Raw genomic sequence first — 21,428 nt, forward strand, 5'->3', positions numbered from 1 at the left:
CTGGAAGACACCAGAGGTACCATCGTCATGAGCATACCATTGGATCGATGCATACTTCACAAAACTAGACTCCTTGGATGACTGTAGAGGATTCAGGGCAAAATCCCTTGATGAAAGAAAGAAACGACTGAAAAAACATCAAATCTGTTTTAAGTGTTGTGTAACAAACAACCACAAGACCCATGAGTGTACTGCCAGTATTGCCTATAAGGCATGCGGTAATAAGCAACATGCTACATACTACTGCACTGCATATCACCAGAAGGAACAAGTCCACCAACTCAACAATAGCCTCCTCCACGACGGGGTATAGCGGAGAGATGAAGAGCCCATCTATTGTTCTATCAGTTAGTTCAACTTGCACTGAGACACGTAGAGGCTTGTATATAGTCAGAAATCTTGAGCAAAGATTCTACCTGTCAATGTTTTCCACTAGTACAAGGCAGATGAAGTAGACCGTATGTACGCAATTATAGATGACCAAAGTAACAGGTCATTAGAAGTCACCTGAATTCTTCCAGTTATTTGGGATTGAAGTATCTCTGAAACTTACATTCTGACAACAAGCACCAGCAAAATAGTGACTTCAGGGAAATGAGCAAAAGGATTTGTGATCAGGTCAGTTGATGGGAATATGAGCTTGCAGTTACCCACATTAATAGAATACGTATAACCATGTGGCAGGATCACAAATCCAAAAAACAAAAACAAAACTCTCAAAACACATGTACTTACCAACTACTTTACACACTCAGGGTGAGGAGCTCTACTGTCCACTGGATACGGCCGTCGCAACACACAACCAACAACAAAGACAAGAACCACAACCCCACAACTCAACAACACAAGATCCAAGGATCACAACCCCACAACTCAACAGCACAACAACAAACAAGGACTACAACCACAACTCAACAACACAACAAAAGACCATTGCACAAACAATCACTAACAGAAAAAATAGCACAAAAAGGCAACAAACACCCACTAACAACACCAAGAAATCATACCAGCTCATCAACAACAACCCTCAATAACCCACAACTACACCAAGAAACCACAATAGCTCCCCAACAATAACAACAACAACCCTCAACTAAAACAACTCACATCTCAACAAATCTAACAACACAGGCACAACAACTCTAAAGAAAACAATATCAACTCAACAACAAATTGAACAACAAATCAATAATGCACAATCTAACTGACCACCAATGCCTTCAACACTCTTCCCCGGCTCTGATTACAGACGGACTCCTCAGAACTCTAATCTTAACAATTCATTCCAACCGCACCAGCCACTTTGCTTGGTGAGACGTACCTGTGCACACTCCGATTAATCAACCGACATCACACGTTTAACATACAATTAGAAAACAAATTATATCTATAAGTGTTTGTGATTTGTTGATGATAAGATTAGTAGGATAAAGCGTCTACTAAGTTAGTTTATTGAGTGAATTATTGTAAATTAGATCAGGATGACAGTAAGCACCAACTATGGGAAGCAATGGCGAAATCTCACTTGCCTTGCAGATATGCAATATGATGAGTTAGCAGGAAGGGAGCTGGTAATTCTTATCTATGAGATCAATAACAGCCCTAACCAAAAAGATACAAAAGTATTCATAGACATATTGGAAGGAAATGATTCTTCAAACTGGAAGAATCAGCAGAAAATATTATGAAAATAATTGAAGGAGTACCAAATAAGGGATTTTGACGTAGGAAAAATCTATTTCTGGGTGATTGGCTCGTGTCGCCCTATGAAATATCCTTAAGATCATTATTTCTAGGTAAAATTAATCTAAAATTACCAGAGAAAAAATAAAATCAAGAAAATGTCAGTAAAACTGACTCGCTCACTCTATAAAAGAAGTGTCGGTATGGGAATAGAGGCGAGTGGGATCACTACCACGAGTCATTTACCATTTAGACCTTCCAACATAAAATCCCCACCAGAGAGAGCTGATACTAAAGGGTGATGCGGCCGCTACTACTACTACTACCGATGCCACGGACAGCAGCGCCCCTAGCGGTCATCCTTAATCTATGAACATCTTGTCCTGTAGGGTGGGTAAAAGGAAACAGGGTGGGTTTCATAGGGCGACACGAGCCAATCACCCAGAAATAGATCTTTCCTACGTCAAAATCCCTTTTCTGGGCTCGGCTCGTGTCGGCCTATGAAATAGTACCAGAGAAACAGACAAGATGGGAAAAAGGACAAATGAAACCCAATAGTAAAAAAGGTAATATAATATAAGTGAATCAAGAACATTACAGTATACAAACAAAAGTACTTAAAGCTAACTTATACTAAACAATGGCATGGTAAAGAAAGCAATCAATATAAAGTACTTAAAATTAGCTTATACTAGACATGGTGATACATAATAGTGTAATGGCAAGAACAATATAGAATGATTCACTTAATTTAGATATTTACAAAATATACAAACTCATTGTGTTCTACCCTAGCATAAAAATAAGGGTAGAAACACTGAAGTACATTATATGTACATAACGTGGATGTCCCTAGCAAAAAAATAAGGGGCATTCCACCAATATGATTCTAGCGGCTAAGGCTAGAGTATCCCGAGTAGCATGGCAATAGGGTGAGGCATGTTGGACGAGGTAGGTAGAAAGGAGACCTGGATCTATACTACAACTACTGTGTAGTATCAGGAGAAACAATGTTTCCTGCTACTACTGCTGAAAATTTTAAAGATTCCAATGACTTCAGGTAATGACGTTTAAAGACTGTCAGTGATTTCCATCCAGTATACTTCTCAAGATCCTCAAAATTCATATGTTGGAAGTAATTAATTGAGGTGGCTACTCCTCTGATATCATGTGCTTTTGGAAATGAATCAGGGTTGGCTTGTTTAATGAAGTAAAGGATCTGTTGTCTGATTCCTTTCACTGATAAAGTGCCACCTTTTTCTCTCATATAGAGAGAACCTGAGGATCTAGAGGATGTACGAGATAGAAAGGCTCTTAAAGTTGATACTGGGCAGAGAGAAGGATCTTGCGGAAGTGTGTGGGATGACTTTCCAAGGAGCCCACCTTGCAAGGGGATCCTCATTTTTAGCTAAAAAGCTACGATCCAGAGAAAGTAGAACTTCTCCTGAGGGGAGAAATTCCACATGACCCGCATCTCTGGATAGAGCCGACAGTTCTGAAATTCTGGCTCCTGAAGCCAGGCTTAACAAAAATAACGTCTTTCTAAGAAGCATTATGAATGTGCAAGACGAGTTGTCAGTATCTGAGGCTAGTTTGAGGACATCATTTAAGAACCATGAAACTGAAGTAGGCCTTTTGGGAGAAGTGGTCTAAGTCTAGCACAGGCTTTGGGAATAGACGTAAAGTAAGATTCTGTTAGGTCTATTTGGAAACCCAACTGAAAGATTTTCTTCAAAGCCGATTTATTAGTAGTAATAGTGCTAGCTGCTAAGCCTTTATCAAACAAGGACCTGAAAAAGGATATAGCTAAGTTAACTGTCATGGTCGTAGTGTTTGATTCTTTCAGGAAGGATGCTAATTTTTTAACAGCTGAGTCATATTGTCTAATAGTTGACTCTCTTTTATCTGATTCTAGAAAGAGGATGTTTTGTGGATGTTAGCATCTTTTTTAGCCGCAAACTTCATGAAGTCCATAAAGTTAGGGTCTGAAGAATTCCTGAGGAAGCGAACACAGTCCTCATTTGTACTGATTGCGACAGCTTGGGATTGGGAATCCGTTGAGGTCGGAGACCCAATTCCAGAAGCAGAGGATACCAGTTGCTTTTTGGCCAGTCTGGAGCAATCAGAGCTACTAGTCCCTTGAAAGTCCTCAGCTTGCTCAAGACTTTCAAAAGAAGATTCACTGGAGGAAATACATAGATTTTCCTCCATTGATTCAGTCTAACGACAGGGAGGGGTCCGTGGCATAGGCCAGAGGGTCCAGGTTGGGGGCCACATAGCAAGGGAGCTTGTGGTTCGCTTGTGAGGCGAAGAGATCTACTTGGAGACCTGGGACTCTCCGGCATATCCACTGGAATGACCTGTCGTCTAGGGACCATTCTGACTCCAGAGGGACTGACCGGGACAGAGCGTCCGCTATCACATTAATTACCCCTGCCAGGTGAGTGGCAGACAGATGCCATCTGTGCTTGTCTGCTAGAGCAAAGATGGCTATCATGACATGATTCACGTGTTTGGATTAGGACCCTCCTCTGTTGATGCAATGTACTACCACTGCACTGTCCAAAACTAGTCTTAGATGAGACTTCTTCGGGGGAAGGAGTCTCTTCAGGGTAAGAAATACTGCCATTGCTTCCAGAACGTTTATGTGGAGCTGGCGGAACTGAACTGACCAAGTCCCCTGAACTTGCTTGAATTGAGAATATCCCCCCCAACCGGACAGGGAGGCATCCGTGTGAATGGTTAACACTGGAAGGGGATATTGAAGGGGTACCAATTTGGCAAGATTCTTCACTTTTGTCCATGGACGGAGCTGATTGCGAAGGATCTGTGGAATTACTGACAACTTGTCCCGAGATTTGACGTTTGCTCTCGATCGCCAAACTCGATTTATATCTTTCAGCCTTGCTTTCAGGAGGATGTCTGTCACTGAGGCAAACTGAAGAGAACCTAGGATTCTTTCCTGGTTTCTCCTTGATGTTTGTTTGCATTTGAGAAATTGTCTCACAGACTTGGCTATTTCTTTTCTTTTGACCACTGGAATTGACTGATTGTGGGAAGACAAATCCCATTGGATTCCTAGCCACTGAAAACGAGACTCCGGAGTGAGTCTGGATTTAGTTTTGTTTATCTGGAACCCCAGATCAACCAATCGTCGAGGTACGCTGCTACCATTATCCCTTGAGTTCTCAACTGTTGAACTACCACTTCTGCTATTTTCGTGAATACCCTGGGTGCTACATTCAGACCGAAGGGCATCACTTTCAATGAGAACTTCTGATTTCCTAGTTTGAAGCCTAGGAATGGACGGAAGTGTCTGGCTATAGGGATATGATAGTATGCGTCTGTAAGATCGATAGAGGTTGTGACGGCCCCACGGGGAAGTAAGGTCCGTACCTGCGAGATGGTGAGCATTTTGAACTTGTCGCAACGAATGAAAGAGTTTAGCTTTGACAAGTCTAAGATTACCCTTCTTTTTGTTGAGCCTTTCTTTGGCACGCTGAATAAGCGACCTTGAAATTTTAGATGCTTGACTCTCGCAATAGCTCCTTTCTGAAGGAGTTCCTCCGCATAATCTGTCAACTCCTTTAATGGTACTTGATAGAATATGATTGGAGGAGGATCTTTGATCCAACTCCAACCCAATCCTTTGGACACGATGCTCTGTGCCCATTTGCTGAACCCCCACCTGTGACGGAAGAGGAACAGCCTCCCTCCTACCTGGGGAGCCTCACTGTTGTTGAGCGGGTTGACCTCCGCGCCCTCCTCTGAAGTGCTTGCCTCTTGCAGCTCTTCCTGTGCCACGCTGGCGAAAGTGGCCTCTCGCCCTGCTACCCCTAGAGAACCTGTTGAAGGTTGGGTAGGCCTGGCTTTCATACATCGAATTGAAGGCCGGCGAGACTGCGTAAGAGGTCGAAGGTTGACTTTGAGGAGACAACAGGAGAATGGGCTGTGTCTGCTTTGAGGTTGACGGCTGTCCCTGTTGTGTAACTGGGACGGCCTGAACGAAATGCTGTTGCTGCTGTTGTTTTTGATAGGGTTGGAATCTCCTACCCGTTTTCTTTAGCTTCTTACCAGCAGCAGGGGCGGTCTCTTGTTTCCTCTTGGAAGAGATGCCCCACCCATCTGGCTCTAAGGTCTCTGGTTAAGCCTAGCAAAGCCTCGTGGTGCACCTCATTCACAGAGGCCTCTGGGAAGATGTCCGCACCCCACATGCTGGAAGCTAAGAGTCTATTAGGGTCATGCCTGATCGTTGCCTCCTGCAAGACATGCTTTCGGCAGTTCCTTCTGGCTAAGAAGAAGTCAAAAGCATCGGCTTGAACCGTCTGGAGCTGGGATTTAGCCAGTATCTTGAATAGCGGTTCTGTAGCATAGGACAGGGCAGCCATCTCCGTAATGATAAGGGAGTTAAGAGACCTCCCAAATCTTGTACGGGCATCGAACTCTGCCTGAATAAGGCTATCAGGCAGTCTCGGGAGCTTCTCGCCAAACTGATCCATCGCGCAGTCTGGCTTCAGCTTACCTACTGAGAAAGTGGCAGGTAGGTTCTCCCACAATTCTCCGAAGGACGGGAAGAGCGGAGATGTAGATTCCGCCTCCCTCAACTGTGGCAATGGGACTCGTCTTTGAGGACTGCCTGTAGAGTCGCTTCTACTACCTTAGTAGCGAACGGAAGAGAAGCCTCCTCCTCCGTGGCGAAGATAGTAAAGGGACTCTTGAATGCCTGGAGTTTGGTATTGGTACAGTCCCAATCCTCCAGGCAGTGAACCCATTCTCTCTGTGCATGATCCCTACTATATAGCACAGTCTCTCGGGAGATCTTATCCTCTCTATTGAGAGCAGTTACGGTCAGCCTAGCATACCCTATGAAAGGCTGAGTCAGTCCGGGAGGGTAGAACTCGAAGTCCTCAATCCTTCGAGTTCCACACTCCGGGATAGAAATCATGCTGTCCTTGAAGGGGGCATAAGCGGCCACTCTCCATGGATTATCCATAGAGAAGGCTGGTAGGGATTCATAAGGAGGTAGCTGTAAGAGACCAGTACCTGCTACAGGGGAGCTTGGCTGAGGGGCCTGATTGAGGCCAGCAAAGCAGTCGTCATGCTCTCTAACTCGGTTAGAGAGGTCTTGGATGGACTGACCAGACTGGTTGATCGTGTTTGACAGCTGGGCAAACATTTGCTCAAACTTGGAACCAAGAGAGCCAACCATCTCTCCCACTTGCTGCATCACTACTGCTGAGAAAGTGGTGGGATCAAAAGAGCTCGGTCCCGCCACCCCAACAGGAGTTACCGGAGTAGATCCGGTAGATGCCGGAGAAGGCGTTGGCTCGGCCGGAGCGCGAGCCTTCTCCTTAGAAGCCTTGCTTCTAGAGCTCTTTGAATAGGAAGAGCTAGGCTTCGTTTTCACCGTTTCTGCGTAGGAAGTCGTAGACTTCCTAGCTGAAGAAGACGACGACTTCTTAGAAGTCGTCTTATGTAGGGTTTCTTCTGTTCTCTCTGTCCCTTCACCTTCGGGGTACAGAGAGAGCGGGAGAACGAGCAGGATCTCAGATCCCTGTGAAGCCTTGGAAGGAAGAAGAAGAAGGAACAGGGGAAGAAGATCCAGGAGCGCCCAAGGATAGACCTTGGGCGCCCGACACACCTACCTCAACCAACAAATCCTCTGCCCCTACCGCCATAGGCTCGATATTCAGGTCCAGGTTGGCCACATCTGGGACCGGCTCCTGCGTCGAGACGGACCCGAACGCCTGCTGCACCTCCTGCTGAATAGAAGCTATGAGTGGGGCTGCCGAGATGGGGTCCACATACCCTGTCGCCTTGCCTCCGGGGAAGATCTGGACGGCCAGCTTCTTGTCGAGCATATAAGGCTGGCCCTTGGCGGCGTTCTTCCCGAAGCCGCCCACCCAAGCTTTCAGGGTTGCCAGGGCGACTTCCTTCACGGCGGCAGCCTGTAAGAGAAGGCGATATGAAGCTTCTAGCGGCGGATACGGTTTTAAAGAAGCTTAAAACTAAGGGTTAGTGAATGATAAGACGAAGAAAGAAATGTCCAGGAGTAAACTTACCCCACCCAAAAGCTGACTCACGAGGTCATAGCAGATGGTGCATGCCTCCGGGTGCCAAACGATCAGCCCGTTGTGGTTGGTGGCACACAGGGCGTGGGTCCTACACTCTTCATGGGCGCAGGGGTCGTACAACGTAGCGTTGCAACCTGGAACCTGGCAGTTGGTAGCCTGTAAGTGGAGAGATACATGAGTATCAGAGTGCACACTTACAGCCTAACAAATACTCCGCTGCATGCCGGAGCATGTAAGTTAGATTAAACTAGAGCCCCGCCGTAATACGTGTGGTTAGCTAGGCGGTTGGTGGAGGTCTGAGGCTTACGCCGGAGACAGGAAAAAGATTCCAACCAGGAGTGGTGAGGAGCCATGAAACCACGACGGAGAACGATGGAGATAGTACTAATAAAATAATTAAAACTAAAAGTCATCGTAACAGTAAGGGTATATCCGTATATAATGAGGTATAAAACTTTCCGTCTACTAGAGGAGTGCCCGGGTGGTCCCCGGCCCGTGAACACCACGGCGACGAGAGAGGGGGGGGGGGGGTGGCCTACCATCCACCCCCCGTCGCTACTTACTATCCGTCGGTAACCCGGTACCCGAGACAAGTGGTCGCCCTATACCCCAGCTGGTACGGAACTCCTGGCCTCCTCGGAGGGAGAGGGAAGTAGGCTACGGTGGTTGTCGTGACAACCAAGGAGATCCACCAGACCCCTCCCTATCACATGGTAGGGAGGGAAGGGGAAGGGTAAGGTGCTAAGGGACACGTGATCGCAGGTGGCCTAAGCCGCGATAGCAACACAACCACAGAGGGGCCACGTGAACCAGCCTGTACCAACACATGGCACAAAGCACCTAGGGCAAGCCTAACACCTAAATAACACTGATAATACATCGTAAAGGAAGAAGAGACACTTTTAGTAAAAGAAAAAGAAGCCCAGGAGGAGGCGAACTGATCCGAAGAACAGTCGACTACTCGGAGCAAGAGGTAGCCGATGAAGAGCAAGAGCTGGGATGCTGGGCCAGAAAAACACAGTATAGCCCTAAATACCAAACTAAGAGAAAAATGGTAAAAGGGCTGTGTCCTAGCTATAAAAACGATGTAATAAAACGATGAACGTAAATATAAAAAGCCCATAAGCATAAGATGCCCCAGTATGGGAGACTGGGAAATCTTAAAAACACGAGGCGGCACACGGCCGCCACGAGTCAACCGGGAGACCGTATATGACCTATAAAAAGGAAAATACTGGTCCCTGGAAGACTGGAATACCAGGAAATACTACTTATGAGGCACTTAACTTAGCCGAAGCAATTGCAGCACGTTCCATCGTAATGGGTGATAATAATCCGGTGAAAAACAACACAAGGGAAAAATGCACCTAGCACTGTAAAGCTAAAGATTAAGGATGACCGCTAGGGGCGCTGCTGTCCGTGGCGTCGGTAGTAGTAGTAGTAGTAGCGGCCGCATCACCCTTTAGTATCAGCTCTCTCTGGTGGGGATTTTATGTTGGAAGGTCTAAATGGTAAATGACTCGTGGTAGTGATCCCACTCGCCTCTATTCCCATACCGACACTTCTTTTAAAGAGTGAGCGAGTCAGTTTTACTGACATTTTCTTGATTTTATTTTTTCTCTGGTAATTTTAGATTAATTTTACCTAGAAATAATGATCTTAAGGATATTTCATAGGCCGACACGAGCTGAGCCCAGAAAAAATTCAAGTGGCCAAGAGACTTATAAAAAAAATTTACATGAATCAACAAATAAAATGAATAAGGTGAATATTGTGAATATACTAATTGATGCAATAGGAAAAAGAATGCCTAAATCATGCAAACTGTATAAGGTGTGGTAAAGCATAGTAAATTCACAAAACCTGATCAGGAAATGCTATGCATGCAACATACCCACACATCCTCAATGCCCAGAAGTCCAGCAAAATACAAGTAAGGATACAAGAGTATTTTGCTCAACATGTCTATCATGGATAGATAATGTTATTAAATCGAGACTTAATGTGCAAATAGTACAGGATGAAGAAGACGAAGAAGAGAAAGAAGAGGAAAATAGAAAAGAAGAAAACAAAACTGAAATGGCAGAACAAAAATAATGAAAACAAAGAGCAGGACAAGAGTATGGGTGCAAAGATACTCATAGATACTACATATGAGGCAATACAGCAGCATACATACGATGAAATAAAGCACCTGACAACACAAAGTAAAATCCAGAAGAGGCTTTACACAGATCATACTGATGGGAAAGAGCAAGAAAAAAAAAGAAAAAAAAAGACAGTCTGCACCCTTTTGAAAAGAGGAAATTGCAGATTCGGTGAAAGATGTTACTACAAACATCCCAAGGTATGTCACAATTATGAGATTTATGGCAAATGTGCATACCTAGAAGGCTATGAGATTGAATGCAGAGATCTACATCCAAAAATATGTAAAACTTTAAAGAAGGCAAAGGATGTAAGTTCAACAAAAAAATGTAAATATATGCACCCTGTAGTCATGAATCAAAATAAATTAAATAATAACATCCAAAATAAAAAAAGAAACAAATAAAGAAAAGAACAAAGAACATGAGGTGAAGGAAAAAAACAAGCCATCACTGTGCTATGGAATGTCAGCATCAAGAATGCAAGCATCAGCTCCAAGATACAGCGTGAGGAACAAGCACTGTATATACGATGCCAGGGGATGGTGCAGATACGGAGATAATTGCAGATTCATACACAAAATAAATAATTATGAAGAAGGAAGATCAAATATATTGGAAAAGTTGGATTTTTTAATGTCAGAATTTCTGGAAATGACGAAAAGAACAACATGCCAGAACAGGAAAGAGACAAGGGAAAATCCTTATTATTACCCATATTAACCCTTAAATGCCGAAGCGGTATTTTAAAAATTGTCTCCAGTATGCCGGCGTCATTCGCGAGTGAGCGCCGAAGCGGAAAAAATGTTTTTTTCAAAAAATCACAGCACGCTTAGTTTTCAAGATTAAGAGTTCATTTTTGGCTCCTTTTTTTGTCATTGCCTGAAGTTTAGTATGCAACTATCAGAAATGAAAAAAATATAATTATCATACATAAATATTGGGATATATATATATATGACAGCGTGAAAAAAACATTTCATATATAATTGCATACAAATCGCGTTGTGAGCAAAACTGTTAAAGCTAACAAATTAATTTTTGTTGTTGTATTGTACACTAAATTGCAATCATTTTGGTATATAACACATTGTAAAACAATCATGGCAACACAGAGAAAATATTATCACAAAATGATGCATGAATTCGTAACGTGCAGACGTAAAAAAAAAAACTTTTCAAAAATTCACCATAAATCAAAATATTGTGCTAGAGACTTCCCGTTTGTTGCAAAATGAAGGTAATTGATTGAATATTACTAGACTTTCGGTCGAGTTAAAGTTGACCGAAGGACGAATTTTTTCTATTTATCGTTATTTATATGAAAGTATTTCAAAATTTATAAAAGCTACAACCATGGGTTGTTTTTAGTTGTATTCTACATGAAATTGCGCACATTTTTATATATAAAACTTTATGTAACGGCTAATTTAAAATGGTGCAAACATTACGACAATCGGACAAAAAAATTTATGATTTTTTCAGAAGTTACCGCGCTGATGTAAGGAAAAAGTTTTTTTCATAAATTCACCATAAATCAAAATATTGTGCTAGAGATTTCCAATTTGTTGAAAAATAAAGGTAAATGATTGAATATTACTAGAATATAAGAGTTTTAGCTTACAATTGCATTTTGTGACCATTTTGGTAGAGTCAAAGTTGACCAAAGGTTGAAATTTTGGCACTTATCATTAGTTATATAAAAATATTTCAAAACTGATGAAAGCTACAACCATGAGTTGTTTTTAGCTGTATTCTACATGAAATTGTGCACATTTTCATATATAATACTCCATGTAACGGCTAATATAAAATGGTGCAAAAATTTAGTCAAAGTGACAAAATAATTTCCGAGATGTGTCGCTGATGTTTTTTAGTGTGAGAAGATTGAAATTCGCGCTTGCGCGCCAGGGTAACGATTGTAAACAAAACAACGCCTTGATCCGTGAGCTCCCAGGATCCCCCAAGGCGTGTGATTCAAAAGTTTTTGCCTGGTAGGCCTATAAGTATTTTTCCCGCAAATTTTTAAAAAACTTTTTTATATTGACGTACCATACATCCAATCGGCACCCAACAGACAATTTATGTCGACGTATAATATGTCCAATCGGCGTTTAAGGGTTAAATAGTAAGTTTATTTTATTTTGTACAATTATAATTACAGCTCACACAATATCAAAACAGATAAGAAATAAAATCGGTAATAAATTCTTAGCATATTTGTTGAAAAATATTTATGTAAATTTACTGAGAATGAAGATTCAAACTTTTTTTTATTTTACATGATTTTCCTAATATTTCTTTGCAAAATTACATTTACAAGCGACATACTAATGTAAAAGACAAGAACAAAAACCAACAGCAACCCCTTAATATATTTACGAGCAAATTTACAAAAAGACATCATGTGAGACAGCCGCATTACATTCCCCTTGAAGTTACAAGCAAAACTGAAATCATGAGACACCTGATTCATGGTTTTAGCCAGTGTAAAAGTTGCAATTAGTGAAGTTATGGGCTATAGAAGTATTGGCACCTCTTTTCCGCCTGATTCTTTCCAAATCGATGGCACTTAACCCCCTTATGCCGAAGGGGTATAATAAAAATCATCTCCCGTATACCGAGGGAGTGAGCGCAGAAGCGGAAAAATAAAATATTTTTTTTTTTAAATCACAGCATGCTTAGTTTTCAAGATTAAGAGTTCATTTTTGGCTCCTTTTTTTGTCATTGCCTGAAGTTTAGTATGCAACCATCAGAAATGAAAAAAAAAAAAAAACATTATCATATATAAATAATGCGATATATGATAGCGCGAAAAAAAAATTTCATATATAATTGTATTCAAATCGCTCTGTGAGCAAAACGGTTAACGCTAACATGTTAATTTTTTTCGTTCTATTGTACACTAAATGGCGATCATTTGGGTATAAAACACATTGTAAAACGATCAAAGCAACACAGAGAAAATATTATCACAAAATGATGCATGAATTCGTAACGCGCGGACGTAAAAATTTTTTTTCAAAAATTCACCATAAATCTAAATATTGTTCTAGAGACTTCCAATTTGTTTTGAAATGAAGATAAATGATTGAATATTACTATAATGTAAGAGTTTTAGCTTACAATTGCAGTTTTCGACCATTTCGGACGAGTTAAAGTTGACCGAATGTCGAATTATTTTTATATATTTTTTTTATATGCAAATATTTGGAAAATGAGAAAAGCTACAACCTTTAATTATTTTTTGTTGTATTCTACATGAAATTGCACACATTTCCATATATAAAACTCTATGAAACGCCTAATATGAAACGGAGCAAATATAACGAGAGTGCAACGTACGCATTTCGGAGATTTGCGGCAGAGAATCAGCGCGCGGAGGGAAGGAAAGTTTTTTTTTTTTTTAAATTCACCATAAATCTAAATATTGCGCTAGAGACTTTGAATTTGTTTCAAAATGAAGATAAATGACTGAATATTACTAGACTGTAAGACCGAAGGTTGAAATTTTGGCACTTATCGTTATTTATATGAAAATATTTCAAAACTGATAAAAGCTACAACCATGGGTTGTTTTCAGTTGTATTGTGCATGAAATTTTGCACATTTCCATATATAAAACTTTATATAACAGCAAATTTAAAATGGTTGCAAACACTACGGACACATCGGACAACAAAAAATTATATTAGGAAGAGTTTAACCGCACGGACCGTTAAGGAAAAAATGTGTTTTTTTTTCATAAATTCACCATAAATCGAAATATTGTGCTAGAGACGTCCAATTTGTTGCAAAGTTGAGGTAAATGATTGAATATTACTAGAATATAAGAGTTTTAGCTTACAATTGCGTTTTTCGACCATTTCGGTAGAGTCAAAGTTGACCGAAGGTTGAAATTTTGGCACAGCGTTATTTATATGAAAAAATTTCAAAACTGATAAAAGCTACAATCATGAGTATTTTTTATTTTTTTGTTGTATTCTACATAAAATTGTGCACAATTTTCATATATAATACTCCATGTAACGGCTAATTTAAAATGGTGCAAAAATTATGTCAAAGTGACAAAATAATTTCTGAGATATGTCACTGATACTTTTTAGTGCGAATAGAAAGAAATTCGCGCTTGCGCGCCTGCGTAACGATTGTAAACAAAACAACGCCTTGATCCGTGAGCTCCCAGGATCCCCCAAGGCGCGTGATTCAAAAGTTTTTGGCTGGTAGGCCTATAAGTATTTTTTCGCGAATTTTTTAAAAACTTTTTTATGTCCACGTTTAATACGTCCAATCGGCACCCGGGAGACAATTTATCTCGACATTTAATATGTCCAATCGGCGTAAGAGGGTTACTACTCCCAAAGAGAAATCTGTCCATTAAGGGTTAACAAGTAATTGCTAAATCAGAGCCCTCCCTCCTCCTCTCTGATTTTTCATGGACTTTGTGGCAATAAATAGAATGACGCCGTACGGCTACTGTTGCTTCCAAACTCCCGTTGTAGTGAATGGGGCCTGTCACCCCACTCTCAGCAACAGCCGCGTTACAGCGAGTTTTGAATTTGGGATGCCGTGCAAGCATAATTGTTAGCTAAATAATTACTTGGTAAATATTATATAAAATTTAATTTTATTACAAAAATTCATTTTAAAGGTATAACTGGAGGAAAACTTCGCAGTTGCATTATGAAGCAATTGTTACATGGTGGGAAGAAAGATGGAAGAGATAGAATATGAATGGAGATACAGTCAAAAGAATAAAAATGGTTGCAGCTAGGAACCAAAGGAATGCAGCAAAGAACCTTCAGTAATGCCTACAGTTTACTATGTGAGGTACACTTGGCAATAACCCACTTATGGGGATACTTGACTCACTGGATCCTTCTCTCTTTCCAGAATCCCAGATCAAGGCGTTGGGAGAGAAGTTAAACTATTCCTCAAGCTCAATGCCCACCATGAAATCTGCAATGGCTAAGAAGCCTTCCAATCACCTAAGACCATTAAACTAGTTAGCATCTGCAGACCCTTATGGCACATCTCCAACAGTTCAGGTCTTATCCTTCCTTTCCCAGATATTAACTTACATGCCCTGCACTCACCAAAGCCTCTCCAAAGGATCATGTTCACCCTTTCATTTTGGGTGAGCGCCCCAGTCACCAGCCAAGTCACTGTTAGAGGAGGAAGACACGTGTGATCTTCTCCCCCGATATGCCAGACTATTCAATGAGTGGGTAAAAGAACCAAAAAGAAGGGGTCCAACATCAGATAATATTTTCTAATAAATGTGAAATAATGTTGCTTGCCACCATCACCTACTAGTACCTAGTGCTGGAAATACACTTTGAAACTATGTTAATCATAATAATGAAAGCACATATCAAATACGATGATTTGTATTTGAGTAGGAAGATGTGGATAAATATACACCAATATGAACATTTATCACACAGGTATATATACCATTATTATACAATAAACAACTTACCAATCAAGTCTTTTAAAACGCCTTATTACAGTTTTTACAGTCTTCCGCTTTCCTTTTGATAGAGACCATTTAGTGACACTTCTCTTCTGTATCAAATTAGAACTAGGGCTCTCTGCATTCAGAAATGGCTGTAACTTTGGAGACTGCTCTAGGAATCTAGTTACTGCAGCTAAAATTGGCCTGAAATACAAATAAAAAATCATACAAAAGATACTGCTAAGCCTTACAACCCAAAATGCTATCGGCAAAAAAAATGAAGATATACAGTTTTCTTAAATCTTCGGACACACTGCCCAATAATGCCACACCTGGCAACTCTAGAAAGGGGCCAGAGCTTTAAAATCATTGTGTTTGTTGTTTTCTACATTTCCAGTAACTTTATACCATACAAATTCTGTAAAATTCCTAAAATCTTTTACACTTCAATGTAATAACAGGCTCTATATTATTCGTTTATGTTGGTTTGGTAGCGTCAGTTCAGAGTAGAATGTCAATCACCCTTCTCTAAGGGGGGCGTCCGCTCATATAAAAATAATGCTCCGATTTTTATGAAATTATTATATGTTATACATAGGTGATGTTCCAAAAAATATTTCAGTGATCAAATGATTATTTTGGTTTTTATTGAAAAATAAGAAAAAATAAAAAAAATTAACAATGTAACTTCCTTCATTTTTAGAGCTATTGCAATGCGGCTTTATACACAGAAAGTAAATCATAGTAGAAAAAAAGGATTTTGACATAGGAAAAATCTATTTCTGGGCGATTGGTTCGTGTAGCTGCGTGAAATAATCCTTTAGTTTATTATTTCTAAGGTAAAATAGCTAACAAATACCAGAGAAAAAACAAATCAAAGAAGATGTCAGTATAACTGACTCGCTCACCCAAAATAAAAGAAGGGTGTCGGTATGGTGACTGGGGCGAGTGAGACCACTACCACGAACTTCTTGCCATTTAGAATTCTCCTATATCAAAATTCTCAACGAGAGAGCCGACCCACAGGTCGAGGCGGCAGCTACTACCACTACAACCCACGCCACGCCGATCACCGCGCCTCTGGTGGCCATCCTGAAGTTAGCAGGCAATCTTGGGCGTCAGGGCAGGGCAGTGGTGGGATTTCACTGGGCGACACGAACCAATCGCCCAGAAATAGATTTTTCCTAGGTCAAAATCCCTTTTCTGGGCTCAGTTCGTGTCGCTGCGTGAAATAGTACCAGAGAAATAGCACAAGATTGGAGAAAATAGAAGAGGGTCTCAATAAAACTAAAAATTAAATCTACAATACTATAATTTAAATAAAAGGACATGGATATAAAATGGTAAATCCAAGGAATAAACATATTCAGCCAATCTCTAAATACGAGATAAATCAAAGTAATTATATCTTACAACTATGTAAATATTGTTACAAAATCCATACAAAATGTTATAAGGCATGAACATATCAATATATGACAGTGTGTGTGAAGTTAACAATATAATAAGGCAACACACTCAATAAATTTCATATATACAATTATTGAAATTTCACAAAGTATCAAACCATCATGAGATGAGTGTTGGACCCTAGCATAAAAATAAGGGAACCACACTCTTTAAGCTTATCTATATACAAACATTTGTGGGCGACCCTAGCAAAAAAAAATAAGGGACACACCACTAAGCCATTCATATGAGTAGCTAAGGCGAAAGGCGAAAGTGCTAGAAGCAGTATGGTAGGGAGGACGAAAATCGTTAAGTGAGGCAGGCAGAAAGAAAGGAGATATGGATCTTCAACTATACTACTGGAGGGCAGAGTCAGGGGAAACTATGTTTCCCGCTGCACCCTGCTGAAAATTTAAGAGAATTCTAGGGACCTGTTTAAATAGTGTCGCTTAAAACACTGGCGTGGCGATTTTACCATCCAGTATACTTTTTCAAGTCATCAAACAAATTCATGTGTTGGGAAATAATTGAATTTGAGGTGGCTACTGCCCTGGACATCCAATGGTTAGGCTTTAGGGAAAGATTCAGGGTTTGCTTGTTTAATTAAAGTAGAGGGATCTGTTTGTCTTATGCCTTTAATTGAACAAAAGTTGCCACCCTTTTCTCTTCTAAAGAGGGGGGAACCCGAAGAGGAAGAGGATGTCCTAGACAGAAAAGGCTCGTAAAGGTCATTACTGGACAAAGAAAGAAGAAGGGTCTTGAGGAGGAAGAGGAATGGACTTGCCCAAGGTTCCCAACCTCAATAAAGGGATCCTCTATTCAGATAAAAAAGCTGCGAATCCGGCCGGGGAGAGTAGAACTTCTCCATGAGGGGAGAAATTTCTATAAGACCCCGTATTCTGATGGGACCAGAAGCCGACAGTTCTGGAAATTCTAGCTCCTGAAGCCAGGCTTAGCAAAAATAATGTTTTCTTAAGAAGCATTATAAACGAACAAGTTGAGTTGTCAGTATCTTGAAGACAATTTGAGGGAACATCATTCCAAAAACCATGACACAAGGAAGTAGTCCTATCAAGAACGGTCTAACGTCTAGCAACAAGCCTTGGGAATAGCACGAAAAAATAGGAGGAACTCTGTTAAGTCTATGTTAAAAACCCATTTGAAAGATCCTTCTCAGGAACTGGGAATGTTATCTTTGTAAGTAAATAGTGCTTGCAAGCTGATAATCCTTTTTCAAACAAGGACCTAAAAAAAGGATATAGATGAATGATAGTCATGATTCTTTTGATGGTTTGATTCCTTCAGAGGAAAGATGCCAAACTTCTTAAAAAAAAAAGCCCTGGCAAGGCCGTCATACTGCCTCAAAGTTGAATCCCTTTTATCTGATTTCCAGGAAAAGGGATATTCTGGGAGATATACCTGGCGGTCTTTTCCTTTTTTAGCCGCAAACACATGAACGTCCATAAAGTTAGGGCCTTTGAGAATTCCTGAGGAAGCGAACACCCAGTCTTCATTTGTACTGACTGAGAGAGCCTGGGATTTGGTAATCCGTTGGGGGCACAAAGACCCAAATTCCAGAAGCAGGGGGATACCAATTGCTCTTCTTCGGGCCAGTCCGGTGCTACTAGTGCCTACTTGTCCCTTGAAAAGTCCATGAGTTCGGTTCAGACAAACTTTCAGAAGAAAGATTCACTGGAGGAAAGATGTAAAACCCTTCTTCCACTGGTTCCCAGTCTATGGACAGAGCGTCTTGTTGGCATATTGCCAGAGGGTCCAGGTTGGGAGCCAACATAGCATGGAAGCTTGTGGGTTCGCTTGAGAAGCGAAGAGATTCGACTTGGAGGACATGGGACAACTAAGGCGTTATCCATTGGAAACGAACTGTTGTCCAGAGACCATTCTTTGACTCCAAGGGAAACTGACCCGGGAACGGAGGAGTATGCTGTCACATTCCTTAACTCCCGCCAGGTGGGTGGAGGAGAGGTGGGCCATTTGAACTTGTCCAGCCAGGGAAAAGACGGCTTATCATGGACAAAATGGTTTAGATGTCTTGATGTTTGGAACCTCCCCATGTTGATGCCGAGGTTACTAATTACTGCCGCTGTCCAAGAAACCAAATTTTAACATGGAGACTTCTTTGGGGAAGGAGCCATCTTTAGGGTCAGGAACACAATGCCAAGGCTTCCAAATACGTTATTGATGAAGATGGTCGGAACTGTAGTGACCAAGTTCCTTGAACCGTTCTTGAACTCCGGAAGCAACCCAATCCCCAGCTGCTTACTTAATGAAGTGTCATGTGTGGATAGCGTATTACCGGAGGAGGATATTTGAAGGAGGTTTGGTTACCGACATGGACAAGATTCTTTCATCCTGTGGTCCAGGGACGCAGATGGTCCCGAAGGATGTTTGCGGGATTGCTGACAACGTTGTCCACGAGATCTGACATTTGCTCTTGAGCGCCCGATCCGGTTTATGGTCTTTCAGTGTTGGTTTCATTTTCAAGATGTTTGTTAACTGAGGGCAAACGTTTAGGGAACCATAGGAGGCCTTTCCTGGTTCCTCCATGAAGCATATTTGTTACTTTAGGAAATTGCTTTACTGACTTCGTTATGTTCCTTTATTCTGGCTTATTGGGAATTGACAGATTGTGGGAGGATAAATACCCATTGGATTGCCTAGCCACTGAAATCGGAGGACTCCGGAGTGAGTCTTGATTTTACCCATTGTTTCAGCTGGAACCCCAGATACTCCAGGAACATGAATTACTCTTTCTTTGTGGCTTTCCGGCATTCCTCGACGGTTGGTGCCCAGATCAACCAATCGTTGAGGTATGCTACTACCATTGATCCCTTGCGACCTCCCAGTTGTTGAACAATGACTACTTCCGATAGTTTCGTGAATACCACCCTGGGAGCATACATTCAGGCCGAAGGGCATCCACTTTGATAATGAAGAATGTTGGTCCACCCCTAGCCTTGAAAGCCTTAGATTAAGGGCGAAAGTGTCCGCGTATTCGGAGGATAGATAGTATGCTGTCTGTAAGATCGATAGGAGGTGGTGGGACGGCCCACGGGGAAGTAAGGTCCGTACCATGCGAGATGGTCAGCATTTTGAAACTTGGTCGCATGCGAATGGATAAGTTTAACTGGGACAAAGTCTAAGATTACTCTTCTTTTCAATGAGTCCTTTCTTTGGGCACGCTGAACAAGACGACCCTTGAAAACTGTTTAAATGCTTGGACTCTCGATAATTGCTCCTTCTGAAGGAGTTCCACCGCATAAATCTGTCAATTCCTTCGATCGGAAGTTGAAGGAATGGTTCTGGCGGGGGAGGGCGGGGCCTTTGATCCAACTCCAAAACCCAGGACCTCCTTTTCGACAAAATAAAAACTTTGTTGCCCAATTTGCTGAACCAACCCCACCGATGCCCAGAAGAGGAAACAGCCTCCCTCCTACCTTGGGGATCTCAACGCTGCTGTGCTGGCGGGTGAGCTCCACGGGCCCTACCACGGGAAAGTGTTTCCCTACTGTTAAGTAACTCTCCCTTGATCCTCTCTGACGAAAGGCTCCTCTGGCTCTACTTCCCTGGGCAAACCGGTTTGAAGGTGCTGAAAGGCCTGGCCTTCATACACTTGGTTGAACGCCCGGGGAGACAGCGTAAGATGGTGGGATGGCTGAGCCTGAAGGTGAGATCAGGAGGATAGGTTTTGAGTTTGGCTCTTCGGAACGGTGGTCATAGCCTGTCCTTGGTTGGCGGGGTGACTGGGACAGCTGAGACAGTGCTGAAAACAAAAAAATGTGCTGAGGTTTATTCTGGTAGGCGGGTTTTGAAACCATCTTTGGACTTTTTCAGCTGTTCTTACACCCGAAGCAGAACGAGTCTTGTTTCCTCTTGGCGGAGAGGCCACCAACGATCTTTGAGGGACTCTTGGTTGAGGTCTCGTAACAACCTCGTTCTGGACCTCCCTTTAAAAACCGCTGAACTGCCTGGGAAGAGGTCCGCCCCCAGACGTTGGAGGAAAGCAACTTCAGTTTGGCTCCGTGTCCGAATAAAGTTGCTTTCCCTGGAGTGACATGCCTTTCTTGCAGTTGACTCTCGCAACCACAAAACTCAATACAAGTACCGATTGGGACTGTATAAGTCTGTGATTTGGTCAAAAAGCTTGAAGAGCGGTTACCGAAGCATAAGGAAAAGGGCCGCTACTTCAGGTCATTAACAATGGTGTTATTATTTTAATTATTATAAAGTAGTCATTTTACCAGGACCACTGAGCTAGATTTTTCAGCTCTCCATAGGGCTGGGCACCCGAAAGGATTAGATAAAATGCCAGGTCTAGCCCTTAGGCCAGGAACTGGGACCAAATTGGTTCATTCAGGAATAAATAAAAAAAAGTTGCACAAAGGCCAAAACGCGTTTCATACTAGAAACACACACACAATAAATACAAATTTAACTCATTGTTCCCCTACAAATTACATACCTAAAACGGTCATATTAAAATTCAGAAAGAATTAAGTTTTTAAATTTTTACGAAATTTTTGTTCTTTAAAATTCCGCTAAAAAAAAAAACTTATTATTTTATCAATTAAATTGCAGTTCCTTCAGAAAAAGTCC

At 41.5% G+C, this 21,428-nt stretch overlaps 1 protein-coding gene across 2 annotated transcripts in view; it reads right to left on the minus strand.

The window, feature by feature from the left end:
* The window catches only part of LOC135196223 (uncharacterized), an 89,875-nt gene that overhangs the window by 42,566 nt on the left and 25,881 nt on the right, over positions 1–21,428 (minus strand). For both annotated transcript variants that reach the window (XM_064222869.1, XM_064222868.1), the window contains exon 2: positions 15,390–15,569. In XM_064222869.1, coding sequence (XP_064078939.1) covers positions 15,390–15,569 — 180 coding nt within the window. The remainder of the gene's footprint in view (positions 1–15,389; positions 15,570–21,428) is intronic.

The sequence above is a fragment of the Macrobrachium nipponense genome, chromosome 17 (assembly GCF_015104395.2).
Source record: "Macrobrachium nipponense isolate FS-2020 chromosome 17, ASM1510439v2, whole genome shotgun sequence".
In the NCBI taxonomy this organism is placed as follows: Eukaryota; Metazoa; Arthropoda; class Malacostraca; order Decapoda; family Palaemonidae; genus Macrobrachium; species Macrobrachium nipponense.